The sequence below is a fragment of the Manduca sexta genome, chromosome 8 (genome assembly GCF_014839805.1).
Source record: "Manduca sexta isolate Smith_Timp_Sample1 chromosome 8, JHU_Msex_v1.0, whole genome shotgun sequence".
Classification (NCBI taxonomy): Eukaryota; Metazoa; Arthropoda; class Insecta; order Lepidoptera; family Sphingidae; genus Manduca; species Manduca sexta.
The window spans coordinates 12,627,545-12,649,702 of record NC_051122.1 but is presented as its reverse complement, the minus strand read 5'-3'; the positions used below and the strand labels follow the sequence as shown (position 1 = coordinate 12,649,702).

The following is a 22,158-nucleotide window of genomic DNA, read 5'->3' as shown; positions in this document are numbered from 1 at the left end:
TTTCTTAAACAGACAACACAGTCTGTGTAATTTTTAATGTTACCAAAATTATTTGCTACTGTGTTAGTTTTAGTTACAGTTTAGTTACAAATATGAAACCACAGGTTTTAACTCCGTGCACTAGTATTACTCCAACGTATCCTAATTTGTATAAGTTTTTTAGTTTTCAATAAGCTACAGGTTCTAAAAAATCGTAAGCCAAAAGTGTTATTTTTATAAGAAGTTTTGCTATTAGAAAATTTAATAAACGAAAAGAACGGCAATAATTTACGTCAGGGCTACAATAGGTTTGGTTGCCTATTCTAAGGCGACAGGTATATAAGTTGGTATTTATTATGAGCTCTACTTATTATGCATTTTCTTTTCAATGCCTTAAGCCAGTAGTCATCTAGGATCTAGAGCCAGACATTTATAATGGATTTCTTATCAAATTATAGGCAAGGACAAGGTTATCCGAAACCTACAATAAAAATGAATAATTTGGGAACAAGCCAAACAATAACAAAACAAAACCTTGAACTATACATAACACATCCTAAGCAAACGTGGTCTGTTTTCATCAAAAGCGGTATATCACAGCGGCAGGAAATTAAAGTAGGTACGTATTTTTAGTCATATAGATAATATAGCTCTTAGAATAGCTGGTCTAATGCAGTTTAATTAAATCTTCACCCTTTTCCAATGTAATAAAATAGGTAGATACTTATCTACTTTAAGTGCCTACCGAAATACTTTTCATATTAGGTATAAATGGATGGGGGAAATTAATATTATATGTACATACGGGCTTTAACAACATAATTGATTATGGGACAGAAAAAAGCAGTAACATTAGTCAGCCTACATCTTGGTTCATAAAGTAAACCTATACTATAATGGTCATCCTTTTCAGAACCTCGAGCCTGTTATTCATTTCTGCCAACTGCAATATGCATAGTTTTATAGTACTGACGGTATAGTAAGTACAAGTTGCACTCGATAGATGGCGACAGGTTTAACAATAGAATATCGTCAAACAACCTTTAGTAAATATATTGCATAGTAAATTATTTAGTCACTTTACATTACTAAAAAACATTTTTTTCTTCATATTATACAGTAGTAGTATGTAGTTTTTTTGGTATAAAAGACTGGTATTGTTATATTATATTTTTGATGTGACCACACTTCTGACAGCCAGCTTGCCGTCAGCATTGTATTTTGTGAAAAATATCAAAAATAAAAATAACTTTATTTATTTTTACGAATATATTTTTGTATTGAAAAACTTTATAACATGTGTAGTTAATGAATGGCGCGTGATAATAACACAAATGGTGAAATAAAAGAATCCATTGTCATGAAAAATGTGTTGCTGGTATGCCTATAGTCGGACGAAACGAAAGTGATTTGTACAATTTGTTGTGATACGATTCATAAAATGGCGCAGACGGTCCGTAAGCCCGTAGAGGGAAGGTATCCCTCGTGTTATTTACCCAACAGGATAAAGGACAGACGAGCGAAGGCCAGAGCATTGAGGTATATATTATATCCGATAATTACCACATAATTTTGCAATTGGTTTCAAACTGCGTGTGTTTATTGTATTGCGGCATAATAAACGTTTCTTTTTGTTGATGAATGTGTGTGTTTTTAAGTCATATTGGGTGCATTAGAATTGTTTACACGACCTCACGCACTCAAGGTTGTTATAGCAGTAACGTGTGATATATTTACTTAGTACGTAAATTCGATAAAAACTGTAGAATTTGAATGTCAAATCGATAAAAACAAATATCAGTTCATGAATATAAATTTGCTTGAATATTTATTAATTTACTAAATAGTAATGAAAATGTTTTGTAATTACTTACAAATATTATATCAATTTTGATTTACAGTGGAGCATTTTTAATGTTTTATAACAGCAGGTCGTTTACCTAATGATAAGCGTTGAATGTAGCAATAAGCATTGGCAATACCACCAAGGATTTGGTATTACAAAGCATCAAGTTGTACAGCACTGGATTTGTCACCTGGAGATATAAATTAAACATTATTATGCTTTATAATTAAACTGATAACAATAAATTTTAGTACTTAAACAAAGAAACTTGGCTAAATTTATCTGTTTATGTTGACTGTAAATACTTAGGTGGAATGAAATTGAATTTTTAAAATTTATCATATAAAAGGCACCCAAAATAGGTCAAAGTAGGGTGCAGTCAAACAAAAATATGTTTAAATATATATACTAAAATATTTTAGAATTCCACACTAAGAAATTTCTACTATATTAAGACAATGGTCAGTCTACTCAATAAAACTTTTTAAATAGTGTGGAAAAGTTCAGAAATATTTCAATTTAAAGTTAACAAAATGTAACCAATATAAATATATTTTAGCATAATATAGTGTCGAATCTTTTTTGAACAAAATAAAAACATTCCAGATTAGAGCAGCAACGTAAGCCAGACAAACCGGAAGACTTTGTATGCTACTCAGATAGTGACAGTGATGAGGAGACGCCCACACAACAGCACCAGATACTGTCCACCTCATACAACTTTGTGGACTATGTACGATCCAGAGAAATTCAGGCACCAGAGGTGAGTTATTAACATTCAATTTTAATATTAGATCTAAATTCATTTTAATTAATTGTAATAAGGCTTTGTTATAATTTGTATTGTCATTTGCATGTATAATTGTGTAAGTAGCATTTGAACAAAAACCTGTTGTAAACTATGCTAATGTTAAGGTTTAACAGTGATACTTAGTTGATGCAACTTTGACAAATAAATAAACATCATATACTTGACTTGACTGCCTATGTGGCGAATTTGTATTGCATGTGTATGACTACTGTGCTGAGGTTCTGGGTTTGAAACTTTATTTGGGTTCTTCAATATCGGCTCAGAGCCTAGAATTTGTGCCTGATATGACGATATGCTCCCATCCACCTTATAACTGGAAACATACATGATAAAAATTGGATAATCGGGTTGCACCTCTGTCTACTTCTTTGGGGATAAAGGTGTGTGTCAAACTTAAAATGAATTAGGCAATCGCTGTCCCATGCTTGACACAAGCATCCTGTAGTTAGTGCTAGTGTTGTAAACTTAATGAGATAGTGTACAATAGCTTTAAGCAAGTAGACTTTTCCCATATAGAAATAGTATAGGACAAGGATAGTTTCATAAAAAAGTCACTTAATAAAAGGCACTTGGATAGATTAAACCCATCCTGGTTGGCATGTTACAGGCCATTTTTTTATAAATAATGGCATATCAACCATTAGAGGTTCGCCATCCCTGTATAGGACAAGTGTTTTGACATTAATGAAGTGTTTCGTGAATTATAGTCATGGAGCTGTTAGGTATTTCATTGTTTGCATAACTTAAAGATAAATGAGGAATGCAATTACAAAAGATAAACTATTGATAATAATTAGAAATGCCTTCTTGTTATTAATTATTCCATAAATAGATGTGATTTAAAAAATGAAATGCAGCTATAAACATGTTTTAGGATTTCATTTTTGCTATAGAACCCAGAATACAGAATACTTGCATCGTTACTTTGTAAATAAATTCCTTAATGTTCCAGAATATAATGAACATTTACAATATCTATTAAGTAAAAAATTATGGCTCATAAATCCAAATTCATAAACTTCACTTTATAGTATTATAAAAATTATCAACTATCTATATTTATTTTATTTTTTATTTATTACACTTTCTATAATAATAATAATATCAGCCCTGTATTATATACTTGCCCACTGCTGAGCACGGGCCTCCTCTACTACTGAGAGGGATTAGGCCTTAGTCCATCATGCTGGCCTAGTGCGGATTGGTAGACTTCACACATCTTCGAAATTCCTTACACTTTCTATACAAAGGGTATAAGCATATATGTATATTATAATAAAACAGCAAAGCGGGGTATGTCTGTACATTATAAAAAAGTTATAAAAAATATAGAGAAGTAACTAAACAAGAGTAATAGAACACAAATTAGCGATGTTTAGAATTGTTTTCTGCCTGACTGATTTTGTTTGTTAGCCTACATCTACAAAACGACGAGATATAATTGGCTTTAGAATATAGGCTTTGTTTTGTCGTATATTGGCAATAATTATCTTCGCGTACAAAGTCGCGGTCACAGCTGGTTTCCACATAATATTCAATAAATTCAGTAATCGCAAAAACCAAAGCAACAATGTAATACTGATAATCGACTTACGTCCTTTGATAATCTAAAGGACGTTACTCTTTCTAGTACAAAAAACGCGAGAATTATCTGTCGAAGCCCAAAAATTTATCGTTAAACACCAGTATTTTTTTATTTTGAGCTAATTGATTTACCGATAGGATTCGTATTACAAAAAATTGTCGTCAAACACCAGTTTTTTTTTCTTTTTTGCTAATTGATTTGCCGATGGGATTCGAATTACAAAAATTTATCGTTAATACCATATATTTTTTTTTATTTTAAGCTAATTGATTTGCCGATGGGATTCGAATTACAAAAAATTATTGTTAAACACCAGTATTTTTTTTATTTTGAGCTAATTGATTTGCCGATGGAATTCGAATTACAAAAAATTATCGTTAATACCAGTATTTTTTTGTTTTGAGCTAATTGATTTCCCGATGGGATTCGAATTACAAAAATGTATTGTTAAACACCAGTATTTTTTTTATTTTGAGCTAATTGATTTGCCGATGGGATTCGAATTACAAAAAATTATCGTTAGACACCAGTATTTTTTTATTTTTTTGATCTAATTGATTTGTTGATGGGATTCCCCTTGTCAATACTTTTAGGACACACCACTGTCTTTCTTGGAAATGACCCAGCTCATATTGTAAATTCTTGTTCGCTCAGTTTTTCCTCAAGTCTTTGTTGAATGGTTGTTTGCAGTTTAAACGAAGTCCTAACAGAGTCTCCTCCGATGGCAAAGGATACTATGTTTACGTACTAAATTCCACATTGATAGCCCTTTTAATAACGACTTCCTATACAAACCTTCCCTTATTTTATTCCTTAGAGATGACTTTTTATGAAACATTTTGTCGGCCTAGGTCATAAAGAAATTAGAATGAAATACTTAACTTTCACTACCAAATAGATGTATATTTTAAATCTGAGATTTAAATTACATATTAACGCTTGGTAAGCCAATTTACTAAGCAATTATTTTTTTTTCAAAACATTGAGGCTATGTTCAAATAATGCGGGAAAAGTTGGTCTCCAAATATGTATAAAACTCAATGTCACAAATATATGTCGCTTAAGTCAAATAGCCTGCCAAATTTATTATTTAGTTATTTATTTCAATTAGAACGGATAAACCATTTACACTAATTAAGTCAAATACACAAATGTCGATATTATTTCCAAAAATGTAACTATTGCTATGTTAACGAATAATAAAGTCCCCACGCGTTAGTGTGCTCCACTTATTTGCTGGCTATTAAAAGTAAAACATACTATCTGTTTAATATTTACAATGGATTCAGCTTTGACTACACAAACTTGAGAGTTACAAGTCGAGGTTTACAGATATAAATACAACGGCCATGAGAATCGGCTCCATTGTACCGTTTCCTCAATCCTATCAAATACATTCTGACCTTAATGCTATTGCAAATGTGTAAAAAATACGCTAGTTTCGTGATGTTTGTGTGTCCTAGACAAGTGTCACAATAGAATCAATTTTTTTTTTATAAATCAAATATATGGTCAGGGCGCCCTATTCTGTTTACGGGCGCAAATCCGTCTTTTTGCAATTAAAATAAATTTGGGCTGAAGAACTGGGTGGATTAGTGTTTTTAATGTGAATACCACATTCACAACGATAAGAAGACACTACAATAGGCACAACATTAAAAAAAACAGACATTGTGTCTCGGGGGCCTTATACCCTAAAGTGGACGCTTTTGTTATCAGGGGAAATCCAATTTTTTTATAGATAAACGATAAATTGAAATAAATCTTAGTTAAAAATTCATTCATAATGTACCGCATTCAAGAAGGCATAGCAAAATAGTCGACGATCGAACGCACCTAGGTGCCACCGCACTTTGCAAAAAAAAGTTTTTAAAGGTATCCGGGGAATAATCCCCATTTCGCTCAAATGTCCGAGATTTTTGCCGTGTTTTCGACGTCGGCAATTTAGGTAATGGCAGCCCTATACCACACAATAACAAGTACTTAACGCACCGCGTCACGTTTATAATAGAGTACTATTTATTCCCCGCGAATTTCACGGAGATAACGTACCACGGCCATGTTACGAGTTTACAATGTCATGAAGAATAAAGCTCCTAGTTGCGTATAAAAAATTAGGCAAAATTGAGACGATATCATTCCTCTCTTTTTTATTGCGTTAATAAAAACACGTTAACCTTAATACATCGGCAATAGTCAAACCGAATATAATGTAAAATTTTCAAAATTAATCCACGAGCGAATTACGTTTTCGTTATCAAAAAACGATTAAGCCATCACAATCTAACATTAAATATAACCATAATACCCGCCATTCGCCGGGTGTTCTGGCTGCCAGCTGGTGGTCGGCAGGCGGAGGCGTGATCGCCACGAGTCGGGGGTGTGTGGGGACACATATCTTATCACTGATAACGTGTATGTGACGTGATCATATGTTTAGAAAATTATTAGGAGATTTTGCTTTATTTAACAATGGATGACAACAACTCACTCGCCTGAGGGTAAACGACACAAATAAATAAACGCACATCACGCCTTTATCCACGCAGAGGTAGGCAGGTGTGCAACTATGGCACCCATAGTCACCACGTGTGTTCCAAGGCAAAATACGAGGCTATGTAACACTTGTAACTAAGCTTCATGTAATGTTCCTACTTGATACTGTACGCTGTGGCGTTGGCTCAGGTGATCCATAGGTTTCTTTATTAGGACACGGCAGAGTGATCATAATGCCCCTGATGGTGAGCCGAGTGGGGTTCGGTAGATGTCGACTGATGAAAAATAATAATCACTCGCAGACCTGTTTGAAAGACATGTAAAAGGAGTGGTTCGTTTGAAATGGACAGCTACAGTTAAATCAATATTTTACATGATAAGCTGTATTTTAAATGATACGTGTGGTTTATATTTTAACAAGTTCACATGTTAAATAATTTAAATCACAAATAAAGTCAATGGACTGTTCATGTCATCAAAATCATTTTACTGACGGCGCGGTGTAAAACGTTTTTTTAGAGATATTTAAAGAAAGAAAGAGAAGATATTTATTTTGCAACAAACACAAGTTACATACACATAATAATCAAACAAACGAAACGGATAAAAAACACTTAAAACTATATTTGTCACAAAAAAGGCTCCAACTCAGCAATATGCTGTCAGTGAAGCCAGCACTGTAGACCTACTTCGAAAAACGAACACCGAAACGTCGTTCCGAAATGACGAAACGACGAACTTCGGATTTAACCCTACTACCAAATTACTTCGTATCCGTCATCGTTCCTTTCGGAACCATAAACAATCGTTCGAATGAAAATATTGTGTCGGATTAGAGATGTATGTCTTCAAAAACCGTAAATTTTTACCTACTATGATATTCTTGTGGAAAAAACGTATAAATTCGATGTCTAATTAGGTTTTCTGGAATATAACTATTATTTCATAACTCTAAATATTTATTAGTTACAAAATAACAAATATTTTTGTTGATTTTGCAATCTACGGTCTTATTGCATTATGTTTTAATCTGTGGAATATTAGAATTTTTGACAATTGATGGACATTGTCAAGTTGAGTGGCGAAAATCACAACAAATTGGAATTGTAATTTACAAGTAAAATTATTTATTGTATTGGTAAGTTTATTATTAAAATGTTATTTACTCGCTTTAAACAAATGATCTTTTTCATTGTAAAGGCAGTTATTGTGTAATAACAAGTAAATTCCTTGGTTTGATCTATTAAAAAAATCATTAGTTTTTCCCATCGATATATACAATGGTTTTGCTGGTAAAATTTATTGAATCCTTGTGTGAATTTTATTATTTTTTCATCCCAGTAAGATTAAGAACCTATTTATTTATGTATTTTGTGCTATCTTTACAGTAAACAATTAACATTTTTCTTATGATTCCACCTAACAGTTTCAAGGAGAGTATGACGAGTGCGCCCAGCAACGCTGGCGGACCTCTTTAATCGGGTCCTTCGCCTTGACTGAACTGACAAAAAGAAAGTACTGGAGAGGATCTTGAGAGAGTTTAAAGAAATGAATAAAAAAATAAAAAGCTAATAGAAAAGTTATTGTAATAATGTTTTATTTTCCGGTAACATATATTTCGTAGTTAATCTTCCATGCTTGATGAAGTATTGGTTATGGCAGTCATTTAATTATTCTATTCTGAAACCATAAAACATATTATGTTTAAAGTCTAATAAATTCAAAGTCATAGGCACTTTGTACAAAGGATGCCATAAAATTCATAAGTTTTCTTAGGGCTATACCTACCTACATATGCCTGGAATTCCATATTTATGAAAAAATGACAAAATATGATTAATGGCTTGTTTAACCTAAGTTAATAAAGAGTTTAAATTTATTTAAATTAAAGGCTAATGCTGTGTAGATGATACTTAGGTATTTTCGATGAATGATTATTAAACTATTAACTCACTGTTCTTTTATAAGAGTCCTTTCTTGTCAGTTTTGTGGAAATTTTATAAATTTAGTCAATATATGAGGCTGACTTTTGTTGGGCCATGGACCCATCTATACTTAGTTCCACAGCTCCCTAACAACTCCTAGAATAAAAATGTAGCGAAGTCAAAATATGAAATTAGACAAATATTATATACATTTTAGTACAATGCATCAAAAAACAAAAACAAGATCATTTAGAACTTAAAAATACTACAATACTAATACCAGCTAGGTTCTTGAGAAAGGTAGAAAGTAATATTTCTTCTGTAGCTTACCTTAGTGGTAGTATCAATTCCCCGTATATGTTCTTTGGAGGAATTAGTGGAACTATATCCTCGCAGATGGTTTCAAAAAGGGGTGGCAAAGTCCTATAAGTTCTTACAAATTCCATGTTACGAAGGTTTTACGCAGTTAGAGACGCTTCCAACTTCGCCCAGCACTTTCCTATTGCAACAATTCTTCACACAGGAGTTATTGAACATTTTAAAGCCTCTGGAATACCAAACGAAAATCAAACGAAAGGCTTAGAGCTTTCGTAAAATTGACGCTAAGATCCGAACGAAGAAACGATGTATTTTATGCCAAATGGGTTTTCATAGTGCGGTCGACGAAAGTAAAAATGTCATAAGTGTCAAAATCCGATTACGGATCCGTTGTCGAATCCGTCATCGGATCCGTAACACTTCGTAGTAACAAAATGTACGATCCGTCATCCGAAACTACGGATTTCGTTTTTCGAAGTAGACTCTCTGATCTTCCGTTGGATCGTTTGTGTATAGGTTTTTTTGTATTTTTGATACATCTTTTCCTTATATTAAACCTCTAGTAAGATGTGTTTTATGTGTTTTCGCAGGCGCGTTCAGTGGACCCGTCGTACGCGACGCGGCACATGCTCACACACGACATGTTCCGCGAGACGCCCATCAACCTCGGCAGCATGAACAAGGTGTTCTGCTCGCAATGGCTGTCCGACAGGCAGGTCGTCTTCGGCACCAAGTGTAACAAGGTGAGATATGCAAGATAATATACTGCAGCCCTTACTGCATATATGTAGGGATGAGGGGCAAATAAAAGAAGGAATCCTACTCAAAATATTTACTTTTGACCACTCAATTTTAATTACAAGGTTGTGCGCACGCCCGAGCGTCTGCCGTAGCCGCCATTGCTCGCAAGAGAAAGAGAAAGGACTATCACCTTTCTCTCATGCACCGAAAATCAGATATGCGTACAACATTTTATTATAATTCTCTTAAAATACGACCAGATATTATTCCCCACATATATAGTTTACTGGCGGTAGGTCGCTCATATGTGACATCCCGTCTGGGTAGATACCACCACAATGTTTATTTCTGCCGCCAAGTAGCAGTCTGTTGTCACTGTTGTGTTCCGGTTTGAAGGACATTGTAGCCAGTTTAACTACTGGATATAAGACTTAACATCTCATGTCAACGTCATATATTTCTTTTCAGTTAATGGTGTACGACGTCCGCACTAGATCCCTGGACGCGATCCCGACCCTCAGACCTCGGGCGCCGTGGGCAGGGCCTGAACACCAGACCGGCATACACGCGCTGCAGATCAACCCTTCAAGGTAACCACAATTGCCTTTCAATGACACTATATTGAAACACAAATGTGAACTTTAAAGGAAATAACATTAGGAGACCACAAGCCAATTGGCAGCTAAGTAATACTAGTCATATCTTGATATAAATTCAATTAATGATTTCTTATATTTACGCGAATGTTAGACATTGAAATTAAACTAATTTTCCGGATTCTATCGCGGTTTTTTTTGAAGAACTTTGCAGCCTTCATGGTCCCCCCCGTGACCATGAAGACTGCAGTCTTCGAAACGTCGGGAGAAAAATAAAAAACAAAAACCGCGATAGAATCCGGAAAATTAGTTTAATTTAAATTCAATTAATCATTAAATAACAGAAATTCAAATTAGCTTTATATTACTTAATATTCACCAGTGTAACTCCGATTTAACTTGACATTTACACTGTTTGTACTTGGCTAAAACCGACCTGACTCAAACAATAGGGGACCGTCCTGTGTTTGATTTTATTCATTATTCTATATGTAATGGTTAATAATACGAAAAATAAACCATCCTGCGAAAACTGCATTAAAATTAGTAAAACAATGAGCCAGTAATTCATATTTCAAATATTACTATGTGCCGAAGTGGGCGTGAAGTCGGAATATCGCTTCATCTCTTTCTTTCGCACGCGTCATAATGCCCGATGACGTCACACGTGGGTATTGCGTCTCTTTTCTGTTTCTTGTTACTTCCCCCTCCTACCGAAATTGAAGGACTTATAACTTTAATTTAAATTTTTAGATTTAAATATTTTTTTCTGTGGTCTAATTTATATAACGTAAATATTTGATAATAATAAAGAACAAAAATGAGTCCGGTCCCCTATTGGAGAAATACTGGAATAACTATGATTGTGTAATTAAATATTATAGTATAAAAACGATATTGTATATTGCAGAACGTTGCTAGCGACTGGCGCCAGGAACTCGTGCGAGCTGGCCATCTACAGCCTCCCCACCCTCGACCCCGTCTGCGTGGGGGAGGCACATAAAGACTGGGTGAGAGGTTTCATCACTTTATCTTATTATACATTCAATAGCTCAACTTCAAATTTTTATATCGAGGGGATGAAAATACTTCTTGAAATGCTCTGATTGTTGACATTATCCTCTGTAGCTACATAAAGTCCACTCTTGAACACAGGTCTCCTAAAGATTTCTAAAAGGACCTGTCAAAACCGGTATTTCTGGGAAATTTCTCAAGTCGCTTGCCCACCTGTGTTACTCATTACCAAATATATGTTCATTCCAGATCCTGGACCTGTGCTGGCTGGACGACGAGTTCGTGGTGACGGGGTCGCGGGACTCGAAGCTGGCGCTGTGGAGGGCGGGCGGGCGCGAGGACGCGGAGCCTGCGCCGGCGCATCACCACACATACGTGGCGCCCGTCGCCCTCAGGGACTGCAGATCTGGTACAATACCTTATTTCACTCATGCCATGACTCGAAGCAATCAAAGAAATAGGTTCTACAATTTTGTAGTTTTTTGGATTTGTTTATCTGACAGCCAACTGAAGTAGTTATATCTCGATGTGATCTTTGAATTGTAGTTCGAGGGGGCTGTTGTCCAAAACCCAAAAAAATATTACGGATTTTCGAAAATTGAGACAGTGTTTCTAAACACGCTGATACGTGTTACCAATAACAACCACGTTTATGCTATAAATAAAACTCTATAACATAGGTCTGCCATATAGAATTGATTTAACAAGTGTATAAACGTGTCCAGGTCTGAAAGTTCGCGCGCTGACGTTCAACCCCCGCTGGCGCGAGATCGCGGCGCTGACGCTCAACGGCTACATCCACGTGTTCAACGCGGAGACCTTCCGCCAGACCCTCTCGCGCAAGCTGCCCTCCTGCCAGGACCTCGTCTGCCTCGCCACGCAGGTACACACACGCACACCATGCCAGAACTTTACTAACTCCTATAATCCTGGGTTCCCAATCTTTTGTAACCCGCGGCGCAGTTACAAGTTTAGTACTTTTTCACGGCGCCCTGACCTAGCTAACTATTTGAAGAAGACAGTCGAATGAAATAGGTAAATTGCCAACTTCCAACAACAAACATGGACGTTAATCTGCCCGATATTGAATACAATTTAGTCTAAATACAACGTCACTCAGCGACAGAGTTGACCTCGAATTTGTCAGAATAGGGGACCGGCCTATGCTTGATTTTGTACACTATTCTATATGTAATGGCTTTTAATACGAAAAAGAAGCACGTCTGCGAAAACAGCATAAAAATTGATTAAAAAATGAGCGAGTAATTCATATTTAAAATATTGTAATGTGCAGAAGCGGGCATGATGTGGGGATATCGCTTCATCTCTTTCTTTCGCACGCGTCGTAATTCCCGATGACGTCACATGTGGATATTTTGTCTCTTTTCTGTTTCTTGTTAACTACCCCTTCGACCGAAATTCAAAGACTCATAACTTGTTGATTTTTTACCGGATTTTAATAATTCCTTTTGTGTTATAATTTATACAACGTAAATATTTGATAATAGTAAAATACAAAAATAAGTCCGGTACCCTATTATGCAATTTTACAGGTACACAGACACAGTTTTTTCTTCGCCAAAAAGTATAGCGTGATTAATTTGCATTTATATCTGACTCTTAATATAATCAATAGGTAAGATTTTTGTAACATACTCTGTAAAATTATAGTGTACTAGCGACCCGCCCCGGCTTCGCACGGGTGCAATGCTGATACTAAATACACTACAGAAAAACTGTGAACGTTGTATATAAAAACATAGCGGCCCGCTCTGGCTTCGCACGGGTATAACATAACAAAATAACAGTATTTCTCCACTATTTAATGGATGTTATTATACATATAAAACTTCCTCTTGAATCACTCTATCTATTAAAAAAAACGCATTAAAATCCGTTGCGTAGTTTTAAAAATTTAAGTATACAAAGGGACATAGGGACAGAGAAAGCGACTTTGTTTTATACTATGTAGTGAAGTACTCTGAAATTGCTGGCTTTAATTAAACGAGCTATATAGTATTTTTGTGGTACGTTGCAGGAGAGCGGCGTGTACGCGATCGGCTGCAAGTCGTACACACTGCTGCTGGACTGCCGCACGCTGCAGTCCGTGAAGAAGATCACCTCGCGGTACAACGGCTGCGGCATCAGATCAGCATCCTTCAGGGGGTCCATGCTCACCATCGGCACTGGACTTGGTAACTATATTTTAGACCATGCCGAAAAACGAGAAACAATTACCCTTTGAATGTTCCAAAAAACGCGAGTCGATGTCGATCTCTTTTAATTTACGAATAAATGCGTTAGTCTCGTGTTGGTCTCTCAACCAATCGCAATAAAACGACACGGAGTCGTATCGTGTTTGTAACACATCGACATTAATAATAATAATAATAATAATAAAACCTTTATTTGGCACAACAGTAAACGACAACATAATATTATTCACATGCTAAAATTGTTTGTGCTTAAACAGAATTTTTAAACTTTAATTAACAGGGGGCCCCAAACTAGGCGATGCCTGTATCTTGGAGACCAGAACAGTTTTACATCTTAGTTTAGTCTTTATATTAGTTTCTATTACAGTAGTTTTTAATTATATTTATCAATATAAATAAATATATTATTAAGTTTAGTAACAAATCTATAAAATCTCAATCTGCTGCTCTGATAGTTAACGTAGCTTACCGGTTTTCTGTACGCCACGATACAACCTAGCCTTCTTAGAAGGTCTCAAAAAAGTCGACTCATAAGTCGATGTTTAATTTGATGTTTGTGATTGGTCGAGAGACTAATGTGTCAGTCACGTGGTAGTACCAACCAATCACAATAAATCTACACGAGGTGTCGATTTTTTGCTATATTCCACGCACACTGGTCATTAATTCTGTGAACAATTCTCGACAATTTATTGTTGAAAGTAAATTGTAGATAACGTCGTGGACTGTACACTTATTAAATGTTGATACAGTAAACAGTTGTAAATTTTGTTGTGCAGCTTTGTTATTCCAAAATAAATAAACGAAACTGAATAAATATTTTTATTAAACTGTATAAGTATGTGACAGATAATGTTAACTGTTTGTTTGTTCGTTGTCAGGTTTGTTAATGTTCTACGACATGAGAGCGGGTAAATACCTCGAGAGCAACATACACTCCACCAAGACTGTCACGCTGAAGGCGTCCAGAGGCTACGTTGTGAGTATTGTGATCTCAAATACATCCAATTAAAAGTTTATATCATACTTTAGTTGTAATTTTCATCGCTTAGATTGTTTTTCTGAAAATTGATAAACAGATGTACTCATGGCCAACCATTTTTGTTTAGACTGTATTTAGGAGTACATTACCATGTACAATATTGGTATCGATATTTGAAACATCGCAACACTGTCTAAATCGATAGGTATAGCAGACTACAAATAATTATGATTTTTTTTACAAGTCTCTTAATATCATTATTGGCCACATGAAGTCCCGTGTAGTCCCTATTTCCAAAGGGATATGTTAGATTCGGCCAGCATCCATCGCGTTAGTTGGATTTCACTTATTTACTTATTAGGTTTTCCAGCAGACTTTACACTATAATTACAGTAATTTAATTACTTATAGCTATAATGTTAGCACAAATTTGGAAGACTCAATATGTATATGTGGAATGTGACCCTGGAGTGTGTCCCGCAGTTCCCGGAGGAGGAGCCGGAGGGCGGCGCGCAGGTGAAGCACGCGCCCGCCATCTACACGCACTGCTACGACGACAGCGGCACGCGCGTGTTCGCCGCGGGAGGGCCGCTGCCTGCCCCCCTGCTCGGCAACTACGCCGCGCTGTGGCAGTAGCCAGCTCCCACCACCCCACCAACTACTGTGAACCATCATCACTAACACTACGTTGAAAAGAAGATCGTACTACGGATTCCAATACGTTTTGAGTAGGGGGGACGAATTACGTATCAAATAGCAGAACCTCGCGAGCTACCCCACCTCACCCTATGAGAGACACGATTGTCATATGTTGATTATTGATTGAAAAAACATTTTGAGTTTACTGTCACCGTGGTTACACGATTTATAATCGGAGTTTACACGCACCTGATGTTCAATCTGTCAAATTTTAGTTCCGAATATACTCGCGAAGCGCTGTTCAAATTTAACCCGTCATGACTTGTCAAAATTTTATTTTCAAATATGTACAGGTAGCTGAATGTTTGCCGCCAAACATTGACAGCTACGCGTGTGACGGAAAAATAACCTTATTATGTAGTATATAAGGTTATAATCCCGTGACACACGCAAATGTCATGTAGCTGTCTTGGCTCGCCGGCGAGCCACGAGAGACCAAGAGTTAATCAAACAAAACTATAACCTGACGTATACTATGACGCAATTATTCATGTTAGGGGTACAAGACAGCCTGACAGAGTGTTTGAAAATTACTATAAATTTTAGGTAATGATGAGAATACAACGTTTAAAATTTATGATCAATAATTATGCATAAATTTTGATATTGTAAAAATAGGACCAAAATGATAATGGGTTAACAAATAATGGTTTCAATATACCGGGCGAAATGGTATGAAGCATATTTGAACATGAAAAGTTTGTTCAATCCTAAGGTAGTTCAGTAAAGTGGGGACAACAACAAGACAAGTCACAAGACAGATATTTACCGAATTCTCATGAAGTCTTTCACCGTAATTTTTGTCAAGAAGCGCAGCCTCTTCAAATGTACTGCATATTAAAAACGATATTTCATGGAATTTAATACAGACAGTGGCAATTTCAAATGTAAGGAACAAACATCGTCTTTACAGGAAAGTCAAAACACGATTAACATTTCTCAACTTTTTAATGTGTAGATGCTTTTTAAACACACTTTTAATTTTAAAATAAATAAATTAATTTTGTAAATGCAAAACTTAACTCAAATTTTATCAATTTTATCATCTACAAAACCAATTTGACCCTTATAGTAAGTGGTCTAAATATACAGATCGACTGAGATCGATCATTGAAATAAAAAAAAGAAAGTCTTCATAGTCACGGGGGAGACAATGATATAAATAGTGTACTTACAGGAAAATGACCCTTACGACTCTGAAATTACCGCCGTCGATACGACTACTCCCACGATCTCTTACTGCTCAGTCGGTGAAATGGCACCCTAAAATCACCACAGGGCGTGTCGATAACTTTTAAAAATCACATCCAAGTGCTTCTATGTTATTGCAATACTTGAATTATTGTAAATAATAACGCAATAAGTTTTTTTTAAGTCAGTTTAGTTTAGATTAGTAAAATTATATGCGCAGGCGATTGACGTGGGATATCGATAAATTAGTGTTATGGAGTAATTGTGAGCTGAGAGTAGACGCCGCACTGGCAAGGGAAACCCGTATTTTAATCGGATTCGACCTTACTGTTATCACACTCTGGTCGAAATTTGAGTGCTATTGTTTATTGGTTAGGTGTACCTAGAAAACGTGGGGTTAGCGTGGCGTCTAAAAGTTATTATTCTTTTACACTCCAAAGTGTAATATCATTAATATGAAAAAAAAAGATTACACTAAGTGTTCGATAAGTTCAAATAAGTAAGAGGGTCGATAAAAAATGTATCGATAATTGTATATTTAAAAATCCTCGTGATATCGATAAGGGATAGTTGGTAATAATTTAAAGTGATCCTTATTAACTTCCAATAAAAGATTTATAAACAAAATACCAACTTCATTAATGTTTTAGAACCCAACTTTCTATTCCAATGTTATTTTCGAATTCAATAAAATGTTTAGTCTTTGATCATAACAATACACCCTTTAATAATTTAAAAAAAAAAGATAAAAAAATATCTTTTTATAATCAATGTGAATTAGATATAATTCGTGTATATAGGTGTTAAATATAAGTAAAACAAGACATGCTTATATTTGTGAAAATGAATCTAAATTCGTGATGCTACTGTGTTCAAAATTACGTAAATTGAGAATTGAATTCGTGTCATTGTAAATTGTATTTTTACTATTCGTGGAAAGAGAATTATTTATTGTCGATAAATTTTCGAAATATAAGCTACGTTTTATATTTACCTTTAAAAATACTAGTGGGGCGAGAATATCGATAAGGAATCGATTTCAAATTTATCGATACGGATTTTTAAAGCCAATTTGCAATCGATAAAGAAATCGATGATTTCCAATCGATAACGCGTCCCCACAACATGTAGGTTTACGTCGAAAACGATAACGAAGAAGCTCCCACGTCAATTGCTCGCGTATTTGAAAAAGTATAAAAAAATATTTGTAAAGTATATTTATTTAGATCTTTTCGAATATTAGCCAAGGGATAGACGAGGAGGTGCCGGTTGGTGCACGAATGTGTCGCGTCGTGTCGAATACTTTCCTTACAGCCAAAATAATATAGCCCATGTGTACTGAAACGGATTAATATTGGCTCTTTTCACACGAAGTTTTCGATTCCCGTCTTCATAATCGCCTAATCTTATAAGAGTGAGAGATGTAGCACTTATCGATATATACATAAGATTTATTTTTGTGTATATTATAAATATCAATAAAAACTGATCGAGTGAAAAGAGTTGACATGCGGAAGATTTTTTCCATCTATGAAGATTGATAGCAATAACTTAAGTATATTATAGATTGATAAAGGCTTTCGCAAAAGTCCGTTGAACATGTAATATTTTAATGTACTTATTAATCTATATCATTAGCTATGTACTGGATGTGTACACATACAAATATAAATTTAAATCCATAACTTCTACAACTGCAATAACCGTAATTATGTTTGGCATAAATGTTTCTATTGTACTGTAATATTTTATTCCTCATTTAGACTACTGGCAAAAACTTCACAGAATAACAGGAAAAAGGCTTTTTTTGTCACTTCTTTTTTAGAGGCACGCTAATTCTTGAGAGTTGTAAGTTCATAACTTTTTATACCCTCTCTCCATTCCTGTATATTTAATAGCATTTTTCTTGATATTTTCGAAATCTCCTTTGTTTCCTCCCACAAAAAAAACGCTGCATATAACTATAATTTATGAGTAAAGAATACACCCTAATAATCTTTACACTTGTGTTCGTCTATTCTCGGCGAGTATTTATCAAGATTTTTTTGTAATAAAACTTAAACTTAAAATAGACAATTGTATAGGGAATAATTTGTGTATATATCTAATACATGGCTGATGATTACACTACAATAAAAATGGCGTCGTTTTTGACAGTACTCTCATCGCTGTGAATATGTTATGCTACTAGCTAGTCATTAAAATAAAATTCAGATCCGTAACCAGTCCCACTGCTGGTCTTATGAGAGGAGTTTTCCACCGTGCTGGGCTTAAGTTAATTAATGCAAAAATTTTAGAAATATTATATAAAAAGGCAGTAAATAGTAATACGAAAAATATGTAATAACTGATGCATACATGATTGTAAGTTTTTTTTTCTTTAATATAAAAAAAGTACAGATTGTCTGCGAGTCAGAAAATAATATAAAACATTACTATCAGAGGAGTCGTTCTTAAATATATAGTACATGAAACTATACACCAAATAGACAATAGTGACATAAATAGTCAATTATATCGATTGTAAATAACCGAAGGGAGCTGTCAAAAACGCTGCGCCCTATTACGTGTGTAATAGAGTTTATATTCCCTAATTCATTGTGATGTCACTTGTCATGAATGTACGAACTTCAGGAATTTTAATGTAAAAATTTCACTCGTGATTCTAGTGGTACCAATTAGTGATAACATTTTTAATAATAATGGGAAAATAAGATTTTTAAGCTGGCCATGTTCTCTATGACAAATTACGCGTTCAACAGGTCACCAAAACCGTCGATATCGATAATATCTGGATTTCTTATCTTCGGATCGATCGTGGAGATTTTGATTGATTTGTTCTCAGAACTGTCCCTTTGGAATGTTCCAAAAATCGTGATTCGTGAGTCGATGATTAATTTTGACATTTGTGATTGGTCGAGGGACCGATGCGTCAAACACGTGGTAGTATCAACCAATCACAATAAAACGACACGGAGTCGTGTAATGTTAGGAATAACCGATTGTAATCGTTCATTGATGCTGTAAGGTACAAATAAGTGATCCATAGGTATCCTTAGACTTGAATTCAAATTGTGTTTTGTCTAAGAGCCTGCGTGTGTGTTCAAATAAATTATTCGCCTGTTTACATATTGACCAGACAGGAGATAGTACTCTTATAATTACATTTTATTTAAAGTCACGGTTGACAAAGTGAATGTTGAAATAAAACTATCTTCCGAGTTTTTTATATTATCATTTTCTCCCGACGTGTCTCTCGGAGTCCCCCCGTAACCATGAAGGCTGCAGTCTTCGAAATGTCGGGCGAAAATAATGATATAAAAAACCGCTATAAAATCCAGAAAATTACTTTTATTTCAATGTCTAACATTCGTATAAACATAAAAAATCAAAATAATGTTATTAGTCAGCATCTTGGTTGCGTTCAATCTTCTACTCGTTTCAAAAATCACATCAGGAAAAGCCCTTAAATTACTCGACTTACCTACAGATCCAGTGAGTTAATGTGTCCCAATGCCATGACAAGAAGAAACCTGCAATAACTTGTCATAGAGAATACAGGCGTTGGTCCGTACTTGCCGCTAGAGGCGCGTGAGGTTTGTGTTGCCAGCGTAAAGATGAAATAACACGACAAATTTTGGCGCGCGAGTGTATGCCGTATTACCTCAGTATATTAAGCGAAGCGAGGCGGTCGGCTTCAGTTAATGTTAAATGTACGTGTATATACACTGATCTGTCGTGAACTAGCTGTAGGTTTCTTACGAGTGAGCATCATTGTCTATTTTTGCCGCCAGGTAACGTCGTGTCTTATTAAGACATGTTTTAGGATGTGGAGCACAATGCAGTGCATAACATTATGGATGATGCTTATACTGTTTATGGGAAGTTATGACAATTTTATAGGCGATGTATTTGCTCATCTAGTTATGCAGTTGTACAAGAAAGTTTAGGCATGTTCAGGACCTGATTTATTGCGTTCAATGGCGCCTTTGTTGCTTAATTTTTTAGAGCAGTCTTGGGTATTTTAGCGTGTTCTTCACGCGTCCCGGTTATCCGGTTATCGGCACCGGATATCCGGCTATCTCTCCAAACGTCTCGGTAGCCATCAGGTGCAGAGGGTGCCGTGCCACGTATGAAAAAATATATGAAAGTACGTTCTCTACGATGCCATTGCTATATTGTGACGTCATTAAACCTAGTTCAGGGCTATTTAAAGTTCTAAATCAGGTCCTAAGCATATGATTGGATAGTTCTGTTTGCGATTGTACGAGCTTGAAGTACTATAAGATGGCGTTTATGTACAAATTTTAGAAATTTCGTTGAAGGTTACGAGGGTTAATTGAATAAGACATAAGTGCAACAAAATCCTTGCATAGCAGCGGTAATGTAATACTGACTCCAGGCAACTGAACTGCCTTGCAATACACATTCAGTTGAAGTTAGTGACGTTTCCAAATTAGCAATGTGTGACGTGATGGTCACTGCAAAGTATTTGAGTTGCATAGAGTTAGGGGTTATGGCCCACAGGCCCAACCGCGAGGAAGCCCTCCAAATGGTGAAAATCTCGAAGCCTTTAACTTAACGATGCCTTATTATTGAGAAACTCGTTAAAATTTATTTATTCGACTAGAATATGTTTTCGACCGCCTTGTTTCAGTAGCTTTCTATCTTTTTTCATGATGAAATGGCCGCCCACTGCCGTTTTGTGATGGAACTATAATCCGTTCGCGTTAGGAAAATAGGAATTCGCGGTCATTAAGGATAAAGCCGCTATAACTAGCCCGCATTCATAAACGTTATTTATCTAAGGACGGAGTATTGCTGTGATAACAAATCTGTTTCTCAGTGCTGACGGCGGCGTGGCAGCCTTCGCAGTGCGTAGACATAGGGCCGTTGTGATTGGCTAATATTGAAATACAACTTGAACTAGTTGGCTGTCAGATAAACAAAGCTGAACGAACAGCAACCTGTCAGATAAACAAAACTGAGAAACAGACTTGTTATCACAGCAATGCTCCGTCCTTAGATAAATAACGTCTATGAATAAGGGGGCTTGTCTTTAAGAACTGAGAAGAATAAAATACGTTGAAATTATTACTCAAAATGTATATTTCACTCAGTATATTTTTTTAAATGTCAAAATAAGCACAGTTTAAATTGTTTATTTGTGAAATTCTTCTTACCACTCGAGTTCTACTCGGTACACAGAGAACGCTCTCAAATGCGTAAATGTATCTACATTTTAGGGGTTCATTTATGCAACGCTGTTTGAAAACCATTTTACTTTATGACATTTTTTTTATGCTCAAAACATTTTCACCTACACTTTACAGATGATATCTAATTGCTCTGTCTTTTTATTTCAAATAGTATTACGGTAAAGTAATATTGTAGCCTATTATAATTCTTGAATATTTTCTTGTAAATTGCATTGTATTCTTCATTGCTCGTTTTTTTATAAAGGTTTTGTTATAAATAAGACCTTATGTTCTAGATGCGTTGATTCACTATTTTCTAACGCAAACGTGGTATAGTAAAGTAATTCGATAGTTCGTAGTGTAGATGTAAAGGGAGGTGTGATCGACGCCAATGTATTGACGTGGTTTTTACATGTAATTTCTTACGGAATATTCATACAAATGATAAAAGATTTGGATATACTGATTTTTGTCTTTTATTTATTTCCCTTAACATTATGAAAGTGGTAAGTGCAAAAAAACACTAATACAGGATGTTTTATTACCGATAATAAAAATATG

At 35.2% G+C, this 22,158-nt stretch overlaps 1 protein-coding gene across 1 annotated transcript; it reads left to right on the top strand.

Annotated features, from left to right (window-relative positions):
* Positions 1 to 1,167: 1,167 nt before the first annotated feature.
* LOC115444806 (DDB1- and CUL4-associated factor 12) lies at positions 1,168 to 22,063 on the top strand. The gene is made up of 10 exons (XM_030170720.2): positions 1,168 to 1,518; positions 2,432 to 2,588; positions 9,551 to 9,703; positions 10,170 to 10,291; positions 11,208 to 11,307; positions 11,561 to 11,720; positions 12,037 to 12,194; positions 13,350 to 13,506; positions 14,409 to 14,506; positions 14,993 to 22,063. Exons 1-10 carry the CDS (start codon positions 1,421 to 1,423, stop codon positions 15,143 to 15,145), a joined length of 1,356 nt encoding a protein of 451 aa, XP_030026580.1. The 5' UTR covers positions 1,168 to 1,420; the 3' UTR covers positions 15,146 to 22,063.
* The last annotated feature ends 95 nt before the right edge of the window (positions 22,064 to 22,158 follow it).